The 24819-nt window shown below is 34.2% G+C and overlaps 7 protein-coding genes across 7 annotated transcripts in view; 5 read left to right on the top strand and 2 right to left on the bottom strand.

Annotated features, from left to right (window-relative positions):
* The window catches only part of LOC104783060, a 2370-nt gene extending 1969 nt beyond the window's left edge, over nt 1-401 (bottom strand). Inside the window, exon 1 of the mRNA XM_019244266.1 lies at nt 389-401. Coding sequence (XP_019099811.1) covers nt 389-401 — 13 coding nt within the window. The remainder of the gene's footprint in view (nt 1-388) is intronic.
* LOC104783062 (putative expansin-B2) lies at nt 5117-6466 on the top strand. The gene is made up of 4 exons (XM_010508145.2): nt 5117-5310; nt 5440-5552; nt 5663-5850; nt 5958-6466. The coding sequence occupies exons 1-4, from the start codon at nt 5118-5120 to the stop codon at nt 6289-6291; spliced, it is 828 nt and encodes a 275-aa protein (XP_010506447.1). The 5' UTR covers nt 5117; the 3' UTR covers nt 6292-6466.
* Nucleotides 7163-8589, top strand: LOC104784417 (expansin-B4-like). Its single transcript, XM_010509445.1, has 4 exons — nt 7163-7310; nt 7443-7555; nt 7845-8038; nt 8265-8589. Exons 1-4 carry the CDS (start codon nt 7163-7165, stop codon nt 8587-8589), a joined length of 780 nt encoding a protein of 259 aa, XP_010507747.1.
* On the top strand, nt 11359-12773 carry LOC104783063 (zinc finger protein ZAT4-like). The gene has a single exon (XM_010508146.2). The coding sequence runs from the start codon at nt 11540-11542 to the stop codon at nt 12542-12544; it is 1005 nt and encodes a 334-aa protein (XP_010506448.1). The 5' UTR covers nt 11359-11539; the 3' UTR covers nt 12545-12773.
* On the bottom strand, nt 14231-15776 carry LOC104783064 (SPX domain-containing protein 3). Its single transcript, XM_010508147.2, has 3 exons — nt 15366-15776; nt 14826-14976; nt 14231-14734 (listed from the first exon to the last, which is right to left on the bottom strand). Exons 1-3 carry the CDS (start codon nt 15570-15572, stop codon nt 14358-14360), a joined length of 735 nt encoding a protein of 244 aa, XP_010506449.1. The 5' UTR covers nt 15573-15776; the 3' UTR covers nt 14231-14357.
* Nucleotides 18272-20792, top strand: LOC104783065 (vesicle-associated protein 1-2). Its single transcript, XM_010508149.2, has 9 exons — nt 18272-18415; nt 18487-18537; nt 18656-18726; nt 18846-18927; nt 19045-19160; nt 19279-19437; nt 19549-19599; nt 20030-20107; nt 20319-20792. The coding sequence occupies exons 2-9, from the start codon at nt 18489-18491 to the stop codon at nt 20430-20432; spliced, it is 720 nt and encodes a 239-aa protein (XP_010506451.1). The 5' UTR covers nt 18272-18415; nt 18487-18488; the 3' UTR covers nt 20433-20792.
* Nucleotides 21094-23346, top strand: LOC104783066 (phosphatidate cytidylyltransferase 4, chloroplastic). The gene is made up of 7 exons (XM_010508150.2): nt 21094-21391; nt 21612-21904; nt 21999-22189; nt 22312-22436; nt 22512-22645; nt 22740-22855; nt 22942-23346. The coding sequence occupies exons 1-7, from the start codon at nt 21149-21151 to the stop codon at nt 23031-23033; spliced, it is 1194 nt and encodes a 397-aa protein (XP_010506452.1). The 5' UTR covers nt 21094-21148; the 3' UTR covers nt 23034-23346.

Here is a 24819-nt window from a genome sequence, read left to right on the forward strand (position 1 = left end):
TATATATATATATATATATATATATATATATTTCATTGAGTGTCTAAGAAGAAACAAAATTAATAAAATCAAAGAAAATTATATCAATGAAGAGAATTTCAGTCAACAAAATCAAAACTAAAGAAAAAGGTCAAGTCAACGAAATCAATTTCAGCATTAATATATGGGAGGTATTGTATAAAGATTCGAAACTGTCAAATAAGGAAGCAGAGTTTGTTAACAAACAAAAAAGGAAACAGAGTTTATAAAATAAAGAAGGATCATCAAACCGACGAAATTAATATCAGCATAACAAAACTGTCAAATAAGGAAACATAAATCAATTAGTAAAAACGGAAAAAGGCTGAACAAAAAACATTTCCATTCATTGAGTGTCAAAGAAGCAAACAATTAGGGTCCATAAAATCAAAGATATCAATCTCAGCAGAAATGAAAGATTCAAATAAAAAAACTGTCACAGAAGGAATCAGAGTTGATAAAAGAAAGAAGATCAAATCAACGAAATCAATTTCAGCATATATTCGAAACTGTCAAGGAATGAAACAGAGGTTTATAAAATAATTGAAGATCAAACCAACGAAATCAATATTCAATATCATCATATTGCAGGAATCCTTAAGAATAATGAGAGGCGCGGTAGAAATCAAGTTTACAAAAATTCCAAAAAAGAAAAAGATACAAGGAAACATATTCACAGTCACTACTACAATGCTTCAGGGCTAAGAATGTATCATTTTAGACACAAGGTAAAAGATTTACAGTTAATAGTTTAAAAGTGATCGAGAGTAAATTGATTACCCTGGAAATAGCCTAGAGGCTGTGCGACATGGCTTGGTCACCCTCCTCTTGGACGGCAAAGGAATTACCAAAACCTATCCAAGCTGGTGAGAATGAGCCATCTATACTCCTAGCTTTATTTGACTCCTTTGCATACTCAAACATACCTTTAAGAAGGGGATCACTTCAGACTAAAAGTAGCCACGGCGACAAGCATATAAGAAAGAAGGGGGAAAATATCAGTTAGTAAATGAAACACTAACTACAAGAGCACTCAAGGATACAACTCCGTATAGTACAGAACAGAGTAGTGACGAAACTTTCTGCATCACTCTTGGTGAGTTTGGTAATCATGGTATTGAAGAAGCAAGGGAGAATCTTAACAAACAGACTTATGAGAGTGGGAATGAGTGTATTGAAGAGAATAAGAGTGCAGATTCAGAAAGAAGTGATGAGCCTGAAACCAATAGAGAAGTTGGAAGCGATAAAGAAGCCGAGATTGAAGAGGAACACCAGCCACCACCGATTATGAGGAAATCACAGAGACAGATCAACAAACCTAAGTATCTTCATGACTATGTTCTACTGGCTGAAGACGAAGGAGAGATGCTACTTTTATGCTTAAATAATGAGCCAAGCGAAGCTAAGGAGACAAGGGAATGGACGTTAGCTTGTGAAGATGAGATCAGTTCAATTGAGAAGTTGAACACTTGGAACCTTGTTGATTTGCCGGTTGGAGCAAAACCGATTGCTCTTAAGTGGGTCTTCAAGCTCAAAAGGAACTCGGATGGAAGTATCAAAGGCCCGACTTGTTGCTATGCTAAAGGGTATGTACAACAATATGGTATGGTGTAGATTTCGAGGAATACTAGTTATAAACCATACGACTACTTATCAACCTTGCAGCGTCTAACGGCTGGGAGATTCATCATCTAGATGTTAAAACGGCTTTTCTCCATGGTGAACTAAGAGAAACAATGTATGTGACGCTACCAGAGGGTTTTGAGAAGAAAGGAAGTGAGAACAAATTAAACAAAGCTTTGTATGGTTTGCGACAAGCACCTAGAGCATGGAACAGCAAGTTGAACACATTCATACAGAATTGCACTTTATCAAGTGTTCTATCGATGATTTATTTGTCATAGGCATTGATCTATACCGCATTAACAGTTCAAAGAGGAGATGGCCGCCAAGTTTGAGATGAGTGATCTCGGGAAGCTCACATACTATCCTGGAAATCAAGTAGACAAACAAACTGCCTCCGGTGTGTTACGTTCCTTGTTTCATCAACTAACAAATAAATATGGAATATAAGAATCCTTCCACTTATAATATTTGAATCTAAATTATTAAACTAAGAACTGAGGGTTACAAAGTGAAAGTGATGTATGTAACATTAGGCTCTACGATTACGGTTGCTTCTGTTGGCTTTTGTTTCATCACCAAACATATAAGAAAGACCAGGAAAGTGATCAGAAGAAGTACAACGCTGATTCCAAAAGTCAAACCTATGATCATAGCACTTGTATCTTTCTTCTTATCTGAGAAAAGTTCCCATGTCCAAATGCTTTTAAGATGAGTCTCAGTGACTACTACTTATATATAGAGATAGATAAAGCAAGAGAATAGAAGACTCACCAAGAAGGCGGAGATCAGCCTTTGCCAATCTTATATATATATCCTGACCGCCTTCGGGGTAATGTCTGACATCGTCTAAGCTTCCCGTCCAAAACACACAGCCAAACCCACCATTAGCAAATGCAAGGCATTTGCAGTCTCTCAGACATGTCTCTCGGCAATCTTTAAATCTCAGACCTTGGATGGCAATGGCTGATTTGGTCTGAGGAAGCTTGACCTTGCTCTGTTTCAGAAACCCATCACCACCTCCACAAGTGAGGTTTGTGTTCCTGACACAGCCTCCCCAGCCATATTCGGCATGCCACTTACGCAACGACTTTGGGTGGAAGCCTCTGAAGCAGTTACAGATTGGGGAAGTCAGTTGATCGCAAAACCCGTTTCTCCCACATTCGTTGAAGTCATCGCATTGCTCATATGGCATGTACCAGAACTAATCCCCAATCTTCGGCAGTTTGGTTCCATCGGAGTTGCTGCAACAAGCCGTTGATGCTTAAACTCAACTTAGAGGAGATGTAGGAGCTGCTTCTGTTTGAGTATGTAGCCATCTTCTTGTTGCCCAATCGCATTTCTGGAACTCCGTATCCATTCCAAAGAGGGCCACGGTAGATTGGCGTTTCTCTGTAGTAAATTACAACCTCAAGGAGGCCTCCTCCTCCTCTAGATGAATCATTAAGATGAAGAGAGAAGGCGCCGTTGGATGGATCATCTATCTCTCTCCACGACCTCAAAGACATGTTACCTCCTAACTGCATCCTAGGTAGAAGTGTATCAGTGGGGAACTCAAAGCTTTCCCACAGGATTTTGCGGTGGTTGTCTCTCAGAACTCAAAGCTTTCCCACAGGATTTTTTTTTTGCCTGCTGAAATATGCATTTGAGAAAAGGTAAATGTTGTTGTATATATATATTTCATTGAGTGTCAAAGAAGAAAACAAAGTTAATAAATCAAAGAAAATTATATCAATGAAGTGAATTTCAGTCAACAAAATCAAAACTAAAGAAAAAGGTAATTTCAGCATTAATATATCAAAGATTTTTAAAACTGTCAAATAAGGAAACAGAGTTTGTTAACAAAGAAAAAAGTATAATTTTACTTATTGATTAGTGGAGTATACTAGACCAATATCTGCTAATACATGAGAGTTTTGTATCCGTACTTTTGTTTTTATCACACTGTTTTTCAAAAGTAATAATTAGCAACTATTTTATTATATTATAGAATACATACATGAAAATAAATGAAATATGTATTATGTTTAGCAAATATTTTGCTTATGTTCTGCTTTGTTTTTGCTTATTTGTTGTGAATTTATGTTTTCAAATCAAAAAGGTTAATTAGGTGTTGATTAGATGCAAATTTATGTTGATGCAATGAGATGCTGCAACAACCCCTTGTAGATCAAAGTTAATTTTTATTTACGTACGTTTTTGTTAAGACTTAGAATTTTTTACACATTGCTCCTTTTGTTTTCCTCTTTTTCTACTTTGGTAAACCCAAAAGACTTTTGTTTGTTTGTCTTCTCTCCACTAACTCAAAATCAAAATCCAATTATCCAAATATGGTATATCTAAATCCAATTATCCAGTTATGCGCAAATATGGTAAATCCAGAGACCTTATTCATTTGATCTATAAATCCTTCGAACTAGATAGCTAAAGATAGTTTGACAAAAAAAAAAAAAAATGATAGCTAAAGATAAGATTACGATGGGTGGTGTTTATATGATGTCTAATAATTGTCTCGCGTGAATAGGCATACCGTATACGTATATTTACCAGGACTTCAATTTTCTCTTTGGCACACTTATATCCTGATACAATTTCGTGAAAACAGCTACGATCTAGTGGATTCTAGAAAATATAATTTCGACAAGACGTCACGTAGCGGTTCAAATCGAACCATGAACTCTATAAGCTTTAGTTCGTCGACTCAATCTTATCTTCTCTAACTTTCAGTTTCGTTTCCACCACTAATCTCTTCACTCTCTTGCCTTAACAAATATTGATCAATGTTCAAAAAGACCTTACCATTAATAGTATACTAGTACGTATATTATTATAAATTCTACAACTTTGACAAGTGAAAATTTAACGGTATTTTTATTATTTATAGATAGATAATTTTAATAATAGTGGTAATCTGAAGAATAGTGAAATCCACTTTTCATATTATTTTCCTCCTTTTTAATTTAAGTAAATCGTCATGTCGAACCTGATTCAGGCCAAGATTTACGTTACACATCTGCGATTATTTTCAAATACGTTAAAGAACTTTTTACATGCATATTTTGAACCGTGCGATTAAGATTCAACGACCAAGCAAACCACCATTAACGGCTACATTAACGTACAAATTTCGCCATCAACATAATTTCCAAATGACCTTGATTTAGGGGGAAAAGAAGAATTAATATCGCAATACGACACCGTATGACTCAGCCTCGTAAACTATGGGTCTAACTGTTAACCGTCACATTGGACCCCCTTACAAGTAAAACCAAAAAAAAATAAAAAATAGGAAAAAGACTTCACGTGTCTTTAGTTACTCACTTTTTAGGCAAAGTGACACATGGATTAAAACAGTTGGGCGTAAATAGAGTCTTTCACGGGATTCGATCGATCCAATAGTAATTACAATTACTACTATATATAAGTACGTACGTAGCACAAGTCATCCTCATTAGCTACTTATTATTATCATCGCAATGGCAGTTCTTGTCGTAGTACGATATTACATGATTGTGAACTTGCTCTTTCCTCTAACTTGTCTTCTCTTAAACTTAACTCATTGCTTTAGCCCCAACAAACTCAACGTTTCAGCCGTCACGACCAGCAATTCTGATTGGTCTATCGCCGGAGCTACATGGTATGGCGACCCCAACGGATACGGAAGCGACGGTATGTATATATATATATATACATACAATCATACATGTTTGATGTCAATTACATCTCTAGATAAACAAGCACGTAACTAGCGATATATTTAATTAAATTACTAACCAAAGTATATTAATTATTATGAAGGTGGAGCTTGTGGTTATGGAACTGCTGTAGCACAACCTCCTTTTGCGAAAATGGTATCAGCCGGAGGTACTTCGTTGTTCAAGTCAGGAAAAGGATGTGGCGCATGTTACCAGGTTACGTACTAATCATAGTTACTAGAAATTTTTATAATTACAATGAATTAAGCAGAAGAGATTTGAAATACATGCAAGATTAGCTTATATACTCATATCTGTACGTACAGATAAAATGCACTTCGAAATCGGAGTGTTCGAAGAATCCGGTTACGGTAGTGATTACAGACGAGTGTCCTGGATGCGTTACAGAGTCGGTCCATTTCGATTTGAGTGGTACAGCGTTTGGTGCCATGGCCGTTTCTGGTCAGAGTAGCCAGCTTCGCGGTGCCGGAGTTTTGGAGATTCTTTACAGAAAGTATGTATCTAAAGGATTTCACATTATTAACAAATTATATTTTAAGGAAACTATATTTTATATGTAATAATTACTAAGATTTAAATATTTGATGCGTGTGTTCGTAGAGTTGAGTGCAAATATATTGGGAAAACGGTGACGTTTCAAGTGGATGAAGGTTCAAACGCTAATTACTTCGCGGCTTTGGTTGAGTATGAAGACGGAGACGGCGAAATTGGCCGAGTCGAACTCAAACAAGCTCTAGATTCTGACACGTGGATATCTATGAGCCACTTATGGGGAGCCGTGTGGAAGCTGGACGTGTCGTCACCTTTGCGGGCACCGCTGTCTCTTCGAGTGACTTCGCTGGACTCCGGCGAAACTGTTGTGGCTACCGATGTCATTCCGGCCGGCTGGAAACCCGGTGCCAAGTACAAATCGAACGTGAACTTTCAAGTGTAGCCGCTGGAACTAAAATTACTTGTATATCTAAGAGTATAAATGATATATCTCTAAATAAATATTAAAATGATATATCTCTTACTTGAATGTTCAATCCCGTATGTATGGACCGTATAGTGACACAATAATACCTTATTTTTAGTGGAAGATGTATGTTTATTTCATATTAGTATCAGATTTAACTTGTTTCAGTGTTTCATACTTCTAATAGTATGAGATTTCTTGTTCTGATATGTATGACTGTATCTGTATGAGGGTTGTAGTTGACATTCATTCATATCATACAGTCAATAGTTAGATGAAAAAGGGTATACAGTATTCGCTTTTTATGCTTTAAGAGGTTACCAATCTTTAAACATCGTAATAAATCATAAATTATTTTTGTAAGCTTAATGATATTATTATTATTTACCAAAACTTTTAGTCAATTGTGAAACTTAATAAAATAGTTCATATAAATCAGTTTTAGAAAATTGACATATGTAACCAATGTAATTATAATTTATATGAGGATTCATTTATTTGTGGACCCAAAATATGATGTTATTTATTTACCAAAATATCTATAAGAAGTTAATAAATTATATTCAATTTCTTTGACACAAATTAAAATTTGAACTTGGCTGCCAAATATTCCTTAACATAAGTTTTTTTCTCCAATGCATATCTTACTCTCTTTATTTCAAATTTACTTTCCCTTAAATTAGAGAGCTTGACTTCCATATAGACCAAGATTCACTTATACAATTTCCTTAAACATTAAACGTACTCGTGAGCGTATTCCACAAAACCCAATATCAAAATCTTCGCCATTTGACGATTCATTCACTTACACTATATTTTGTTTATACAAAACAAAGTAGCTGGATCAATGGCATCATCACGTAAATATTTCGCTCTGGCTCTTTTCGCAGTCTCAATAAAGTTTTGTTATTGCCATAATGAGACTATAGATGTTGCTGGATGGGGGGCCGCCGGTGTTACTTGGTACGGTGAACCTGAAGGCGCCGGTAGTACCGGTACGTTATAATATTATATATATATATACATTTTTGGTATCATAATCTTACATATTTGTTAAAGCGCTAAATACATAATTTTTTAGAGTAGGAATTCCTTTGAACATGATGCTTATATATATATATATGTAGGAGGAGCTTGTGGGTACGGTTCCGCGGTTGCTAATCCACCGTTATACGCGATGGTTTCAGCCGGAGGCCCTTCACTGTTCAACAATGGATCAGGATGTGGAACATGTTATCGGGTTCGTATGAATATATATATGACAAGATCAATAGTAATGTATGTAACATAGAATTTCTTGCCTAAAAAAAAGAAAAGAATTAATGTCTTTCTTGCTGGCTGAATTAATATTTTTAAGGTAACGTATAAGTCTAGAATGACCATTAAGTTATTTGGTTGTGGTCAGATTGCATTTGTTTAGGAAAAAAGAAAATTAGATATGAAAGTCTGAGTGTATATGATATGGTTACAACAAGATTTTATCTTTTATCAACTATATTGTAAATGTCAACATTTTCTTTATTATATAGATTGTGTGCAGCGGGAATCCAGCATGCTCGGGGAGACCAATAACAGTGACGATAACCGACGAGTGTCCCGGTGGTCCTTGCTCCTCCAAAGCAGTCCACTTTGATCTTAGCGGCAGAGCCACGGGTGCCTTAGCCAAACCTGGCCAAGCCTATCGACTTCGATCCGCTGGTGTTCTACGTGTTTACTACAAACGGTACTTACATACTCACTGAAAATTATATATAATATGTCTTTGAAAAACAATTGTATTAAATATTATTGATCTAACAAGAAAAAATCCATAAATCAACAATAACTAGTTTTAACGTTTATTGTTATATCAAACAAAAATTTATTCAATTAAAATATTTTTCATACCTAAGTAATTTGTTATTACTTTTTACCAATACGAATTGTGATTTTTTTTTCTTAATTATCAGCACGGCGTGTTTATATCGAGGAACTAACATAGCTTTCCGAATGGACGCTGGGGCAAATCCATACTACATTGCATTTGTTGTCGAGTATGAAGATGGCGATGGAGATTTGGCCTCCGTTAAGATTCAACCCGCCGGCAGAAACTTCATGCCCATGCAAGAAATGAGGTCTGCCGTATGGAAGATCAACTCCGGAAGTGCTCTAAGAGGTCCATTCAACATCAGACTTACCTCTCGTGAGTCTCATAAAGTAGTCGTTGCTCAGAATGTTATTCCGACATATTGGAAGCCCGACAAAACTTACCGTTCAATTGTTAACTTTCATTAGAATTTTCTTTGTCATTTTGTAATTCAACACTTTTTCCTAGTCAGAAAACAATATAGAAAACTTATAATATAAAGTAATGGATAATAAAAAGATATATGACTTATCAATATCAGACCATAATACTATATTATATTTTCTGACATTCCTTTAATTAATCAGGGCTCTTTTCACCAATATGATAACTATATATAGAATTACCTGCCTTTGAATAATTATGCTGTTTTTTTTAAAGAGTAATTATCAAGTTGGTTACGAGGTACTAACGAAGACCAAATCCATCAACTTATCTCTGCATAGTGCATACTGAAAAAGCATGAAAGCAAAAATAAAATGCTTAGACTAATCATTTTACTAGAATTGATTTGTTCCAATTTCCAAATAATCTCAAGATTATATCCCAATTCTACATTAGAAAAAAGCATAAGTAAATAAATTGATACACGTTAGACCCTTTGCCATTAATATTAGAAGAAATTGGTATTGTATATAGACTAGATATAAATCCAACCTCTGCCAGACTTCACTTCCCATATACAAACAGATACATCAGTTCGAATCAAACTATGATAAAATTTTAAGAGATTAGCCTATTCAACTTAAGTGATCAAAGTCGTAATGCTCTCTATCTCTAATGGGCCTATATATCAAAGGACTTTTCTTATGCAAGTTGAGAAGCATCGAATGTTACCAAAAGTAATAAATTTCAAACGAATATTGTAAATTAAACTCGTAATAACGTATTTGGATGACAAAAAAAGACTCGTATAACATCGAATGCTCACGCCGCTTTTCAGGGCGATTTGGAGAACCGGCCATACTTGTCACTCCATTGACAACTTTTAATTTTTTTTTTTCCATTTTAGTTGACTTATATATCCACTCAATTAAATATTTATAAAAATAATAAAATAACAACATATGAGCGTACGTAATCTCTAAATTGCAATTATGCTTTATGTAAATTTTACGCCTCTTGTTAGTTGACTTCATCAAGAGTATTGCTTCGTTCGATTTATTCATCGACCAAATTGATAAACCTATATGCATTAAAAAAAAAAAAAAAGCTACCACTATCTAAGGATGTAAGATGCTGACAGTAATAAGTAACACATATGCTTGCATATACTACTTAGTTAACAAGAAAATATTAATTTGAAGGTCTAATGAGACGAGTCAACGGGATGAATTAAAGGAGTTGTGAGTTTTTTTTGGCCCTTTAAGAGAGCGAGAGAGTGGCGTAAGTGGTTTGGCACCACCATTAAGTCATGCCATTGAAGAATAATCGTAACTTTACACTTTGCGTAGACGAATTGCTTCCACAAATTTAGTTTCCAAATTTCAGTGAGGATAGAAAAGAAAAAAAAGTCTTTGTGTTGTTAAATTACCTTCCTACGTAAGTTCTTTGAATGCATTTGTAACCGACAAAATTGTGGAACGTTGAACTTTAAATTAATTAGTTTTAAGTATTTGTGATCCGACGACTTATTACTAATTGTTGTTATAACTATAAGTAAGACTCAAACTCCTATTGCACTAACGGATGATTGAATCTTGGAATGATCAAGTTCGATGAATTGAAAAATACCACATGATCGTTGTGCGTTGTTGATCACGTTTAATACAATGTTATGAAAGAAGAAGAAATTAAAAGTGCGATGATGGTTAGGTTCGTATTAAACCAGAGGCATCATCAATATTAGTGTGGGTCCAAAGTTAGATGTGTGTTTGTAGCTTAACAATTAAACCTTTTTTTTTTGTTGTTGTTGGTTACTCGTAGTGTGTAAACACTGAAGTAAAAAAAAAAAAGACAATTAAGCTCATAGCTATCGTCTAATCAAATCCGTGTAATCTTTCAACTTATGTCTATCTTAACAAGAACGTGTAGCAGTGTTATATTGATAAACGAAATTTATGGATTCTTGACTTTTTCATATTATTAAATATCTAACTCGGAAAGATCCAAAATCAAAGGAGTAAATCCACTAACACATTTTCTTTTGTTGCATTCTCTTAATCGTTTTATTCGAGTGATTAATGGACTTAAACTAAGATAAGAGATAATCAAATCAAATGTTAAGTAAGCCGGCTTTTTAACTTAGCTGAGGAGGAGATGATACCGTCACTGACAGTTGGCGAAACATCAACTTTTTTAGTATTTTGTTTTTAACATTAGAGAGAGATAAAGTTACTGGTGGGTGATGGATGAGTCATGAAACCGTCGTTTTGAATAACTACGTGGCTGTCACAAACTGAATAAAACAAAAATTCTCCCCCTTCATATTTGGGCAACGCTTTTGTTCTTTGTTCTCCGACTCGTCGTTACAACCAAAAAAAAAAAAAACAATGAGGAAATGACGAAAATACCCTTCGTAGAGGTTAAGGTAAAGTAATTATTTTTGGCGTATTGGAAGTTAAAGCACCTCCCAAAATAGATAAAACTAACTTTTTGCATCTGATATTTCGTTTCGGAGGTGTTTAAAATATAACTTTTTGCTATTTTTAATCCTATTGATCAGAAGGGTATTTTTGGAAATTCCAAGTTTTTTTCTTTCTCCTGTAGTAAGCAGAAACGGGCAAAGCTCGCATGTTACATTGTCCTTTCTTTCACCCTTTCATGGCAAAACGCTTTAATTAGAGATTATTATTTTCAAACAAAGAAACAAATATTTACTCTTTCTTTTTTTCCGTTTCAAAAGACTTTTATAAATATAGAGAGAGAAAGAGAGAGATAAAGAATTAAATAAAAAGAATTTAAGTTTAATAGTTTTTTTTTGTGCTCTCTTCGTCTTCTTCTTTCTTTAGTTCGTTGGTTTGCATTGCAGAAGAAGAATGCTTTTTGTCACCTACTCTCTCTTTTTGTAGTCTCTCTACTCTTTTTTCTTTGAGATATAAACCCACAAAACAGCTCTCTCTCTCTCTCTCTCTTGTGTTAAGTATCGTCGTGTTAAAGATGGAGAGATACAAGTGTAGATTTTGCTTCAAGAGCTTTATCAATGGAAGAGCTTTAGGTGGTCACATGAGATCTCACATGCTTACTCTTTCTGAAAAACCTGAACTTTACGAGTTAACTGGTGAGCAACAAGAAGAGGAGCGGCCGAGTCAACTCAGTTCCCACGACGACGACGATACGGAGTCGGATGATGCTTCTTCTTCGTCTGATGAGTTTGATCATTTAAAGAGGAATCGTAGTACTCATGATGATGGATGTGAGTTTGATTTTGCGGAAGACGACGACGACGACGTTGAAAGCGAAACCGAGTCTTCGAGGATCAACCCAACTCGGCGACGATCTAAGCGGACTCGGAAACTTGGATCGTTCGATTTCGACGACTTTAAGAAGCTTGAAACGAGCCAACCCGGTGAGTTAGTAGTGACGGAGCCAGATCATCACAGCTCAGCTTCTGATACAACGACGGAGGAAGATCTCGCCTTTTGTCTCATTATGCTATCTAGAGACAAATGGAAGCAACACAAGAAGAAGAAGACGACAAAGACACGTGTAGAAGAAGAAGATGAATGCGAAGATTACAAATCGAGCAAGAACAAAGGAGGAGGAGGAAGAGGTAGATTCAAGTGTGAGACTTGTGGTAAAGAGTTTAAATCGTATCAAGCATTAGGAGGACACAGAGCAAGCCACAAGAAGAACAAAGCATGCACGGCGAAAACAGAGCAAGTTAAAACAGAGTACGTTCATGGAGGAGTCACGGTCACGGAGAAGAGAGTTCATGAATGTCCGATCTGTTTTAGGGTTTTCATTTCAGGACAAGCACTTGGAGGTCATAAGAGATCTCACGGAAGCAGTATAGGAGCAGGAAGATTGAATGTAAATCAAATTGTTCGAATCCATAAAGACGAACAAGAAGAAGAAGTATCAATGAAACAGGGGACGATTGATCTCAATCTTCCTGCACCTAATGAAGAAGATGAAACCTCTTTGGTGTTCGATGAATGGTGATAAAAGTAACAGACTTTGCGTGATTCGGGTTGTCACAAATTGTTAAAATCATTTTTTATTGTTATTATTCTTTGTTTTTTGTTTTTTGTTTTTTTTTCTTGCGGGGGGTTTGATCGAACTAAAAATCAAAGGAGGCTACTTTTACATGTTCTAACGCCAAGTTGTTTAATTCAGTACTACTAGCCTCACGTCGTGTTGGCCTAAATCAGAGATCATTGAATTTTCTTTAGTGGATTTGTGAAGTTTTTTTTTGTTTTAGGGTAATCTAATCACATTGTATCAATTTTAGGTTATTACTGTTTAATTTTAGAAGCTAGAGAACTAAAGAGTGCCCACTTCTTCTATCTCTTTCGCCTACTATTATTAGGGGAAAAAAAAAGAAAGTCAAATCTAAAAAGAGAAGAAAATTAAAACTTTATTGGTTTTCTTATTTTAGTTTCTATATCATTTTCACTGTAGAATCAAATTTGGCCCCTTTGGCTTTGGGTTATGTGAGCTACTCACCTACTTAGAATTATTCTTCACGTATACTTTTATTCTTTTCTTATGATTGGAAACAAACTCAATGACTAATGTTTTCATCATAATCACCACTCGAGAATCAATAGATATCAACAAAGTTTGTGATTCCAGTTGTTGTAGTGATACTTCAACTAGTCTTATATCACGCAATTTGGTGGCTACTTACTAGGATTTATTGTTCACAAGTTAAAAGTCATTAAGTAAACTAAAGGCGAACCGAAGTGATGCTGGGCTTATTGCCAAAACTATTAGTTTGACAAAAGAAACGGCAGCTCTTACGAATCGATCTTGACAATCATAGTCGACTAAACCACTATACCAAGACGCATTTCCTGATAGTTTTACGTTAATGATCCTAAAGCAGATACAGATACTTACTCTACTTCCAACAAGACAATTATGATTACGAAACTCCGAAAAACTTATTACATTTAAAATTTTGAAATTATATAATCATTTTAAATAATATTAGCCACATCAAACATTGGTTTTGCAACTCAAAGATTAGAGAGCTGCAATTTGATTGGAAATGAGTGAAGTTTCTTAAGAACATATAAAGACAAAAACTTTGCAATTTGTTTGAATAAAAGATTCAGAATTTATAGTGAAAATGGAATGTATTAGAGAGATAAGCTTCATTTACATTACATTTTTTTTGTGCCTCTGAATTGAAAAACACTCTTTGAATAGATATGTGTTGTTATTATCAATGTTCATTGTCAATTAGTATATGTTATTTTATTAGGGACATTAAGCATTCATTTTGCTATAAGATAAAATTGATGACTTGTGCTGCAATTTGTATTTTTTAAATTATAATAAATATGCAATTTTTTTTTTTACTGCGGTAGATGCAATTACCTGTTACATTAAGAAAAGAAAAAGAAAAAAAAAAAAAAAAAAAAAAAAAAAAAAAAAANGTTCAAGGCTAATTAACACAAATATGGGTTTCGAACTTTCGATAGAGAAGAAGAAGACCAATAAATAATTAAGTAACTAATTCATCACGCTAAATTATTCTCGGCCCGTCGTCGTTTATGTTTTTATTATGGGTCTGTCTGTAAAATACGGCCCAATATAGAAATCATTGGCCCAATAGTTAGACATTTTACTCGTCTTATAAAGTAAAAAAAAAAATCTGCTCATTAAAATACCAAGGAAAAAAAAAGAGAATTACAAATAAATATTACGATAAATGCCATTTTTCCCGTATAATTAAGAGGCTGATTATACTTTTTGTGTTCTAAATTAAGATGACTTGACTGGAACAACAAACTAGCTAGCAACATCATCAAGGAATAGGTATGGGAGAAGAGAGGTGAACAGATCGGAGAACAAGATCGGAATCGGAAAGATTTAGCGGCGGAAGTGAGAATGCACTATAAGTCGAACTTCCTCTTCTCATCTCTCTCATTGTCAACAACGCCGCGACCGTATTCCTAAATATACCTTCTCCCGCCGCTGCCGAAGTCACAGCCGCGGATCTTTCGTAACCCTCCTCCGCCACCTTCGCGGGAAACACCGCGTCCATCGTCGTCTCCCACTCTCTCACTAGTCTTGAAACAAGATCAGTCTTGAAAAAAGGCTGATGAAGAACCTTTTGAATAAACGGTGATCTTATTCCTCCTCCTCTTCTCTTGTCGTACTTCTTTAATATCTTTGCTAATCCTATAGATACATATATACATGTGTTTCTCTCCGATCAAGATTTTGAACATTTCAGTAATAAACTTAACTTCTACTTCAGTTTTAGTCTCACCAGTGTAATTGATGTTACTGTAGTTGACAAGAAGAACCATTTCTCCATGGAAATTGACTATATCCTTTCTGATCTCACCAATCTCCAATCTAAACATTTCTTCATTGTCTCCACATTTCTCAACCAATCTCTGAATCCGATATTGCAATTCCTTACACATATTGTATATTTCATATTAATTATATATCCCACTAGCTCTATTTAAAGATTGAGTTCACATATGTATTGTTATAATATGTAAAGAAACTTCCACAAAAACACATTTAAAAATTCACCAGATAACACATAATAATCCAAGTTTCTGTTAGTATTAGAGATAAAACAAATAAACAAATCTAGGTGGATGATTTCTATATGTCTCACTTTTATAAAAATAAATCGTCCTCAGATCGATTATTTTTTCACATTTTATAGTTATAACTTATAATATATATCAACCAATAAAAAATAAGAATCATTTTCTCCTACATTTATTGAAACACTATATGTAGTTAGATCAGTTTGACTCGGTAAACAAATCTGTTTTTGTATAATTCATACCTTGTGGTGGATGATGAAATCTTCTTCTTGTTCCACAAAGAAAGCATTAAACTTGTCGATCTCTGCGTTCAACAAACCAACGAATATAGATTCAGCCGGAGCAGGAGATGAGATCAGGTTCTTGAGTTCCTTGTAACGGAGAAACTTGTCTCGCCACTCCGGCAACGACTCTTGTATCTGTTCTTTAATCCTCTTTCCAAACTTCATCAAAAATATAAACTCAAATTCTTATTATATTTTATTTTGGTCAGGGAGGAAATGAATAAGATAATGAGATTGGAGGAAGAAGGAAGAGGGTAATATAGAGATATATAAATAGTGGTTGTGTAAAAGAATATGAAAGAGGATATGCTTAGCTTTGGCGTGACGATGTGTTGTGAATGTGGCATGTAATAAAGAGAGATGAAAAAAAATTAAAAGGTTGATTTTATTTTTTTGTTGTTGTTTGATCATGTAGGAAAAAAAAAAAGAAGATTAAAAATCCTTGGTATATTCGGTCTCTAAACTCCTTCTCTCTTTGTAGGCCTGGGCATTCGGTTAACCATTCGGTTTCGGTTCGGTTGTATTCGGTTTCGGTTATTTTGGATATAGTAATATAGTAACCATTTGGATATTTTTGAAATTTCGGTTCGGTTCGGTTCGGTTTCTTTCGGTTCGGTTTCGGTTTGGTTATTTAAATAAATAACCATAACTAACATAAATTATATTAACATTAACCAAATAAACCAAATATAACCAAAACTAACCGAATATAACCAAAATTAACCAAATATACAATAACAAAAATACAAAAAAGGGAAAAATATGGATTCAATTTTACAAAATAGTATTTAACTTTGTAAATTCAAAATAATAACATTTACATATATTGATTATTTAAAATATTTAATTGTTTTGAATCTAGAAATAATTTATATTTTAAGTTTATTTTATAGTTTTGCATAATATTAAGTATATAATATTTGATATCTTCTAGGTTTTCGGATATTTCGGTTAACCATTTAATTGTCGGTTCGGTTCGGTTCGGTTTCAGTTAGTTTGGATATAGATTTTTACTAACCATTCGGGTATTTGAAGAATTTCGGTTCGGTTCGGTTTGGTTTTTTCGGTTCGGTTTCGGTCGGTTATTTAGTTATCGGTTATTTTGCCCAGCCCTATCTCTTTGAGTCTTATGTTTGAAATTTGTTGGGGGTTTTTTAATTTTATTTTTGACCGGACCTTTTATGGTATGTTTGGTATATTACATGTGTTTTGTTGATTTCATGCTATCTTTTTATTTTATTTCTCAAGGTATAAACTATAGAATTTTAAGTTGATTCCTCGATCAACTATTTTTATTAATCATTTTAATTAATTGTTGGAAATGCATGCTGCTGATGTGACTGTGAGAGAGTCGCGTACTCGAGAGACCGTCGTGCATAAAGACAGGAAGAAATTGCCGGGACGTTTTGTGAGATTAGAGCCGAAACTGACTAAAATGACCCAGACCCGTGACCAGAATTCAGGGGTAAAATGGTAAAATAATAAGATCTTCGTGGAGTTAAACAAAGTTAATAGACAAAGAGAATTCAAAAATTCCAAGAGAATCAATCAAGCATCTGTTGTTGTTTGGTAAAGGTTTGGTAGTACAATTCCCATTAAGATGGACTCGTTGTTTCAAGGCCCAAACACAAACAAATCCATCACTAGATAAGTCCATAGAACAACTAAACTCTAATGAAATATATATATAAGCTTCTATATTTACGGAGTAATAAAACAAAACATTGAAATTACAAGTATTGAAGTATAATATACTAAACTAAATCGATGGAATATATATAAGCTTCATATATTTGGAGACAATGATATGCAAAAAACCATACCGAAATGCATGACAAAGTGTCAAAGTCCAGTCGTTCGTTAATTTTGAAAGAGTAAGAATATAAAATTTGCTTTACTTTTCTTTCATCAATAATTTTTTTGCACAAAAAACGAATATATTCAAACAAATAGCCAAAAAAACTGAATTAAATCTTGTGTCTAAAATTTTCTATTGGTCACATGGTATCTCAGCTAAAAAGTTGCTAATATCAATTTTATAGGTTTAAAACAAACGCAAATTTCAACATATTAATGTAATATATTTTGCATTTATAAAAAAATTTGTAATATATTATTGTATTTATAAGAAATTCAAAAGATTAATATAATGGTTAAATATGATATATATCGTAAAATATGATATACATGTTAAAATGATTATATACTTTTTAAATTAGCGATATACAACAATGATACAAAGTCCTCAAACCCTAATTTCAAGATTTGAGAGTCTCCCTTGTATATGATTGCAGTTCAACAATGGATAGCCAAAATAATTAAAGCTTGTCCATAGCCCCACTACAAGGTGTAAACATTCTTTTTAAAAAAATAATTTTTATAAAAACAGATCAGAAAATCAAATCAAAATAACTTGGTTTTTCTTAATAGATATGAAAATACTTACATGTAGGTCAATTAAAATATTTTTAATAATTATTTTTTGAAGTTTACAAAAACATTAATTTTAATGAATTTATTGTAGAGAATACTTACTAATTTGATCAATTATTATGTAGTTTATATTTTATTGATTTAGGCGCTATGTTTAAGAGGGAAGAGGAATTAATAAAAAAAAAAAAAAAAAAAAAAAAANCTAGAGGGAAAGCCAAAATAAATGTTTTTGTTTATTTATAATATACAAACAAAACGAAAGTCGTGGTTTTCGCTGGTCAAAAAAATAGGAAAAGAATTCGAATGACAGTTATACCCCTGACCACGCTCCTTGAGAAGATGAACGAATAAGGGCATAATAATAATATTAAGTGAGTCTTTTTCCTCCGGTCTTAAATTATTTTTTAAAGAGACGGCAAAGAGATTAGAGATAGAAGACATACGTTGCTGTCCCACGTTCTTCTTCTTTCTTTTTGTCTACGTGTTTTACTCTCTCTCTTTCTCTCTCTGTTGTTTGACGACCACCGGAGGAGAACAGAGTCACCGCACCAAATATTCATTTTGCCTTCTTAAAGGTTTGATTTTTATTTTCTTCTTTATTAATCAATTGAATCGAGAATAAAACATTTCCCGGCGATCTCATCAGAAATGAGTAACGAGCTTCTCACCATCGATCCTGTCGACCTTCAATTCCCTTGTAAGCTTTTTTTCCTCAGTTTTTTTCAATCATTCTCGTATATCTGATTTAGATCTAACTCTGTTTTCCTCAAATTACTCTAGTTTAATGATTTTTGAATCGTTGTTGATGTATATAGTTGAGTTGAAGAAGCAGATCTCTTGTTCTCTCTATCTTGGTAACAAGACTGACAATTATGTCGCCTTCAAGGTGAATTTTCAAATTTTTGAATTCCTCTTTTCAAAATTCTTCTCTTTTTATCTTGGAGATGGTTTTTGTGTGTATCTTAATGTTTTTCATGTGTCAATTTTTTTTTTCCATAAAAAAAGGTTAAGACGACGAATCCAAAGAAGTATTGCGTTAGGCCTAATACTGGTGTTGTTCATCCCAGATCCTCTTCTGAAGTCTTAGGTTTGTCTATCTCTCTCTCTCTCTGTCTCTTTCATTTTGTAATTGGCAGAAGATTAGGAATTTTACTAGTTTGTGGGATCATGGATGGTTTTTTCGGTTTTTGTCTTGGTAAATTAGTGACCATGCAAGCTCAAAAGGAAGCTCCTGCTGATATGCAGTGTAAAGACAAGTTCTTGCTTCAATGTGTTGTGGCTAGTCCCGGAGCCACCCCCAAGGATGTTACTCATGAGATGGTATTAATTCTCATTATTATCATCTGAGCACTTTCTGATTTGGAATATATGATTGAAATATGTGGTTTCTTCTTATAGCTCTGTTTTTATTCTTGTGTGTAATAATGAAACATTGCAGTTTAGCAAAGAGGCAGGGCATCGAGTTGAGGAGACTAAATTGAAAGTTGTATATGTTGCTCCACCACGACCACCATCACCCGTTCGAGAAGGATCTGAAGAGGGCTCCTCACCTAGGGCTTCTGTCTCTGATAATGGCAATGCTTCTGACTTTACTGCTGTAAGTATACATCTCTTCTTATTACTTATATAGCCAAATTAAGAAGAGATATCGTACATGTTGCTTTTTCTTTTCTTGTACTTGGTGTTGATTTCCTTGCTTTAATTTTAGGCTCCAAGATTTAGCGCCGACAGGTTTGATGCTCAGGACAACTCATCTGAGGTAATTTAATAACCCCATCTGATACACTTTCATGATACTGAGCTGCCAGCACATGAGTTTTTTATACCATTAGACTACCTACATTAGTTTACCATTCAAACCTATGGAATTCTCTTTTTTTATCAGGTGGTTTAGAGCAGTTAGGCTCTTTTTGTTTATGAGTGAAATATTTACCTTGTTTGAAGCTTTCACCAATGTGTTAGCAGTGTTGAGTACCTCAATAGTGTGATCTAGATGAATATGGTTTCCTCTGTTGTAGTTTTAGGCTTTTTTACTAATCACTTTATGCATGCAATTGCATTAGTCTAAGCTGCAACAAACCTACTACAATAGCTATTAATTGGCACAATTTTTACCATTGAAGTTAGGAGACCTGAGTGGTCATTCTATTTCATGTAATTTTGATACCTATCGATTTGTTTGATATCAGGCAAGAGCACTCGTCTCAAGACTCACTGAGGAAAAGAACTCTGCGGTTCAACTGAACAACAGGCTTCAACAAGAATTGGTAAGCAACTTTCACCCGATCCTTGTATCCTTTGAAACTATTCCTCATGGTGGTTGTTTTAAGAATCAAAGAAAATATTTGTCTGCGATGATGGGTAATAGATGATTGATTAGCAACACTTTCATTACTAGTTTCCGTGGTTTTATTGAAGCAGCCATGTTCTTGTCGAAACAAGAAACCTCTCTGATAACAAAAAGATTTGAAATTGCAGGATCAGTTGCAGCGCGAAAGCAAGAGAAGTCAGAGTGGGGGAATCCCATTAATGTACGTTCTTCTTGTTGGACTAATCGGTCTAATCTTGGGATACATTATGAAGAGCACATGATCTTATCCGTTTCGAAAAACCCCACAAGTCTCAAAGTGCTTGCTTAAACAGCATCGACATAGAAAGAAAAGAAAAAGGAAAATCAAATTGTGTGAGGAGGGAGGACACATCATCTTCTCTTCTGTCTTTTATCGTCGTCTTCACATGAAAAATCTCAACTTAGAACGTTAGAGGATTTTTATTTACGTTTTCGTTAAAGACTTAGAATTTTTTACACATGCTCCTTTTGTTTTCCTCTTTTTCTACTTTGTAAACCCAAACGACTTTTGTTTGTTTGTCTTCTCTCCACTAACTCCTTTCTCTATCTTAGTCTCATCTTTGTAATGTTTTCCTTCAAACAAATAAATAAATGTTACTCTGTTTGCGACCAAGAAACAGCACACTTGTGATTTCATCAGCACATAAGAACAGCACCAAACACACAAAAAAACACTCTAAACAAGATGGGCTCAAAAATGTTAAGTATTCATGAACTATTTTCATAAATAATTTCTGAATTAAAATATAATTTAATTTCAAAGAAATCTAAGAGCTATATTTTATTTATAATAAAAAGCCTAAAGTAGTATTTAAATACTATAATTTATTTGTAGGTGGTAATAATTTCAAATTAAATAATTTAACATAAGATAACATTAATATGATCCCGGACACACACACTCACTTCATCTTACCTCTTTTCTTTCTATATCATATGGGTTTAATATTGGAGTCATATGGTGAAAGGAGCAATGGCGTCTTTTGCTGAACCGGTTTTATCGACTTCTCTCTGTACATGTCCTTGCCGTAGAAAACCCCTAATTCTTCCCCTTTCCTTGGCATATTCGAGTCTACGTCTCGTCAGTGATCCCAAACCATTGTTTCGTTCAGGCCTTGGTCGAGTTTCAGTTAAACGGCGTTTCCTCACAGCCGTTGCTCGAGCTGAATCAGACCAGCTTGGTGATGATGACAACTCAAAGGTACTAACTTTATCCTCTGTTCTCCTCGAATTCTAACTTTAGATGAAGCAAGTCGACATTGACCGAGATGGAGAGATAGAAAGACTCAATTTTTAAGCTTAATTGACAAGTGACTTGATAGTGTTTAGGGATGTGAATCTGCTTAATTGCTATCAGAGTGTATTAGTGAGTTGATCATTTTCAGGTCAGTGATTCCTCAATTGTTCATTCTTTTTTTTAGGGAATTGATAGAATACATCATGACTTGCAAAATGTGGAAGATAAGCAGAAGAAAGCAAGCCAGCTTAAGAAAAGAGTAGTCTTTGGTATTGGCATTGGATTACCTGTTGGATGTGTTGTGTTAGCTGGAGGATGGGTTTTCACAGTAGCTTTAGCAGCTTCTGTTTTTATTGGTTCCCGTGAATATTTCGAGCTCGTTAGTAGTAGAGGCATAGCTAAAGGAATGACACCTCCTCCACGATATGTATCTCGAGTTTGCTCAGTTGTATGTGCCCTTATGCCATTACTTACTCTGTGAGTTTAGCTAAAACCCTCTACTTCGAAGCTTTATCTTGTTTGTTATCCATGTGATATGACTTATCTTATTTAACATGAAAATCTTTTCTAGGTACTTTGGTAACATTGATATATTGGTGACATCCGCAGCATTTGTTGTTGCAATAGCATTGTTAGTACAGAGAGGTTCCCCGCGTTTTGCTCAGCTGAGTAGTACAATGTTTGGTCTATTTTACTGTGGTTATCTCCCATGTTTCTGGGTCAAGCTTCGCTGTGGTTTAGCTGCTCCTGCGCTTAACACTGGCAAGCTCTCGCCTTCTCTCCTTATTATATCTCAAATGTTCAGTTTATTGAGACAAAAGCTCTCTGCTCTCTCCTACTCCGTATGTCCTTTTGACCAGTTTTCTTTCTTTTTTATTCTATAGGTATTGGAAGGACATGGCCAATTCTTTTTGGTGGTCAAGCTCATTGGACAGTTGGACTAGTGGCAACATTGATTTCATTCAGCGGTGTAATTGCGACAGACACATTTGCTTTTCTCGGTGGCAAGGTAACACCAATAATGATGCCTCTTTTTATAACTCTATAACCACTTTGAAGTTGATTTAAACTATAAAAAGTGCAGGCTTTTGGTAGGACACCTCTTACTAGTATCAGTCCCAAGAAGACATGGGAAGGGACTTTTGTAGGACTTGTTGGTTGTATAGCCATTACCATTTTACTCTCTAAATCTCTCAGTTGGCCTCAATCTCTGTTCAGGTACTCAGAGATTTCATTTTGGTCTATCGAAACTCGGTTTCCCGTTATATCTCTCTGTTTCTGAATTGGTTCATTTGTTTTTTTGTTTCCTCAGCTCAATAGCTTTTGGGTTTCTCAACTTCTTTGGGTCAGTCTTTGGTGATCTTACTGAATCAATGATCAAGCGTGATGCGGGCGTCAAAGACTCTGGTTCACTCATCCCAGGACATGGTAAAGTCACCCTTAATTCATACATAAATCAACGCCATTCTTCTCACGCCCGCTACTTCTGATTTCCTTTCACTCCATGCTCGCAGGTGGAATATTAGATAGAGTTGATAGCTACATTTTCACCGGCGCACTAGCTTATTCATTCATCAAAACATCCTTAAGACTTTACGGAGTTTGATTGGTCTACCGGAAACACCATAGCTTCAGGAAACCTACAAGCATTTCCACGGCAGTGTTCAGTGTTGTTGCCTTCGAGAGATCCGTAGGAGGTGGAAGCAGAGCCTGGGTAGGTTGCTTCTTGGTACGATGTAACAACCGGTTTGCGTTGGTTTATGTTTGATAGTTGACCCAAAAGGGCAGTCTTTAGGAGTGCATATTTTGGTAGTCAGTCATACGAAGTTTTTTATATTCATGTTTTAAGTTTTTAGATAAACTGTAAGCTTATTAAGAACTTTTTATATTTATGAAAAATGTATAGAGTTTTAACTTCATTAAACTACCATAAACATGATTAATGCTGAATTGCAATTATTTTGATGGTAATTGACTGATAGGTCTACCTACCATGACCCTTGACGCTGCTCAATCCAAACTTGCCCAATATATATATATATTTTTTTTGATATCTATAATTTTGAGATCTATTTCTACAATATAAAGATTTTGATTTTGATTTTTTTTTGTTATTGTTGGTTTTATGTTTTGTTTATTTTTGTCTTCTTTCGTAGAAAATGGATAAAAACTAAAAAGAGGTCATGAGAAAAGAAACTTAAAAATGATGACTAAAAATGATGTGGGGTTGATAGAGAATGCGTTGTTCCCAAGCAGACTTTTATAATTCGAGTTGAGAATAAAAAGGCAAATTAATTTATTTTTAAAGAAGAACCAAAACAAAATTAAAAAAGAAGAAATGATCGGGAAGACGAAGACATTGGTGGAGCGAGCATCAGCCTAAGATTTTGTATCTATCAAAATTTATTCCTTTCTTATCAATTGTCACAAAGAAAAAATATTTGTAATAAAATTTCTACTATAAAAGAAAAAGAAAATAAACAGATGTAATATGTAAGCACGTAGGTGTGTGCATGAACCGGTGTTTCTCTTAATTAATGTCTAAAAGTAAAAAAATTATGAAGCTTTCTTTGGCAGTCATGGAGACAAAAGTGTCTGTTGTCGGTTTGGCTCCATGTTTTAATTCACGTTATTATATTTCTTAGTTTCAAATTCTCATAGTATGCATCTTATTGATGACGTATATGTCTTTTTTGTTTTAGTTTTTTAAAGTTATAAGTTAAAGCTGATTGCTTTTTTATATTGTCAAAAAGCTGATAATTTCGAAATTAGGCAACCAAAACAAAAACATTTCATACAAAGTAACATGCAAACCTCGATCCGCTACTAGAGGAGGTGTCACGACCAAAACTTTTTTAAACTATTAAATTTATTTTTCTTCGTTTCCTGTTTACTTTTTTTTTTTCTAATTTAAAAATAATTTAAACATGACTTTGGAAAGGTCTTTCAAGATTTCAATTTTTTTGTTTGTAAAATTATTCCTCCAATATATAAGCCGAAAGTAGAATAAAACCAGAACAAAATTTTACAATGTTTTTCTCTTATAATATTAACCGCACCCAAAAAAAACAAAAACTTAATCGAGTGTTTTAATAGTTAGGTAAGATGCTAGTGGATTAGATATAGATCTTCTTAGTAAAATAAAGAAGACAATAATTGATATAAACAGACACATTAATTTGTTTTAGTTTTAATCCAGCCAATCTATAAAATTACACGTTTTTTAGCTACTACGGGTTATGGTCACGATTAAACAAGAAGTACACCGACGTCATTAAAACTATCTATGTATATCGATATAAGTTAAATGAAGCGGTTGGTCAGAAATCAAGACCGTCCAATTTAGTTAACATATATAGAAAGTTTTATAATCAAAAACTGAAGAGATTATA

The sequence above is a fragment of the Camelina sativa genome, chromosome 4 (assembly GCF_000633955.1).
Source record: "Camelina sativa cultivar DH55 chromosome 4, Cs, whole genome shotgun sequence".
Classification (NCBI taxonomy): Eukaryota; Viridiplantae; Streptophyta; class Magnoliopsida; order Brassicales; family Brassicaceae; genus Camelina; species Camelina sativa.

What these genes read in the sequence shown, in the direction of transcription:
- LOC104783066 (XM_010508150.2), top strand. Translation starts at nt 21,149, where the DNA reads ATGGTGAAAGGAGCAATGGCGTCTTTTGCTGAACCGGTTTTATCGACT. An exon ending in GTGATGATGACAACTCAAAG is followed by an intron (nt 21,392 to 21,611) that starts GTACTAACTTTA and finishes TCTTTTTTTTAG; the next exon opens with GGAATTGATAGAATACATCA. An exon ending in CTTATGCCATTACTTACTCT is followed by an intron (nt 21,905 to 21,998) that starts GTGAGTTTAGCT and finishes AATCTTTTCTAG; the next exon opens with GTACTTTGGTAACATTGATA.
- LOC104783064 (XM_010508147.2), bottom strand. Translation starts at nt 15,572, where the DNA reads ATGAAGTTTGGAAAGAGGATTAAAGAACAGATACAAGAGTCGTTGCCG. An exon ending in ATTTCATCATCCACCACAAG is followed by an intron (nt 14,977 to 15,365) that starts GTATGAATTATA and finishes AATATGTGTAAG; the next exon opens with GAATTGCAATATCGGATTCA. An exon ending in CAGTAACATCAATTACACTG is followed by an intron (nt 14,735 to 14,825) that starts GTGAGACTAAAA and finishes ATGTATCTATAG; the next exon opens with GATTAGCAAAGATATTAAAG.
- LOC104784417 (XM_010509445.1), top strand. Translation starts at nt 7,163, where the DNA reads ATGGCATCATCACGTAAATATTTCGCTCTGGCTCTTTTCGCAGTCTCA. An exon ending in GATGTGGAACATGTTATCGG is followed by an intron (nt 7,556 to 7,844) that starts GTTCGTATGAAT and finishes TTTATTATATAG; the next exon opens with ATTGTGTGCAGCGGGAATCC. An exon ending in CTACGTGTTTACTACAAACG is followed by an intron (nt 8,039 to 8,264) that starts GTACTTACATAC and finishes CTTAATTATCAG; the next exon opens with CACGGCGTGTTTATATCGAG.
- LOC104783063 (XM_010508146.2), top strand. Translation starts at nt 11,540, where the DNA reads ATGGAGAGATACAAGTGTAGATTTTGCTTCAAGAGCTTTATCAATGGA.
- LOC104783065 (XM_010508149.2), top strand. Translation starts at nt 18,489, where the DNA reads ATGAGTAACGAGCTTCTCACCATCGATCCTGTCGACCTTCAATTCCCT. An exon ending in AGGATGTTACTCATGAGATG is followed by an intron (nt 19,161 to 19,278) that starts GTATTAATTCTC and finishes GAAACATTGCAG; the next exon opens with TTTAGCAAAGAGGCAGGGCA. An exon ending in ACAGGCTTCAACAAGAATTG is followed by an intron (nt 20,108 to 20,318) that starts GTAAGCAACTTT and finishes TTGAAATTGCAG; the next exon opens with GATCAGTTGCAGCGCGAAAG.
- LOC104783062 (XM_010508145.2), top strand. Translation starts at nt 5,118, where the DNA reads ATGGCAGTTCTTGTCGTAGTACGATATTACATGATTGTGAACTTGCTC. An exon ending in CAACGGATACGGAAGCGACG is followed by an intron (nt 5,311 to 5,439) that starts GTATGTATATAT and finishes ATTATTATGAAG; the next exon opens with GTGGAGCTTGTGGTTATGGA. An exon ending in GATGTGGCGCATGTTACCAG is followed by an intron (nt 5,553 to 5,662) that starts GTTACGTACTAA and finishes CTGTACGTACAG; the next exon opens with ATAAAATGCACTTCGAAATC.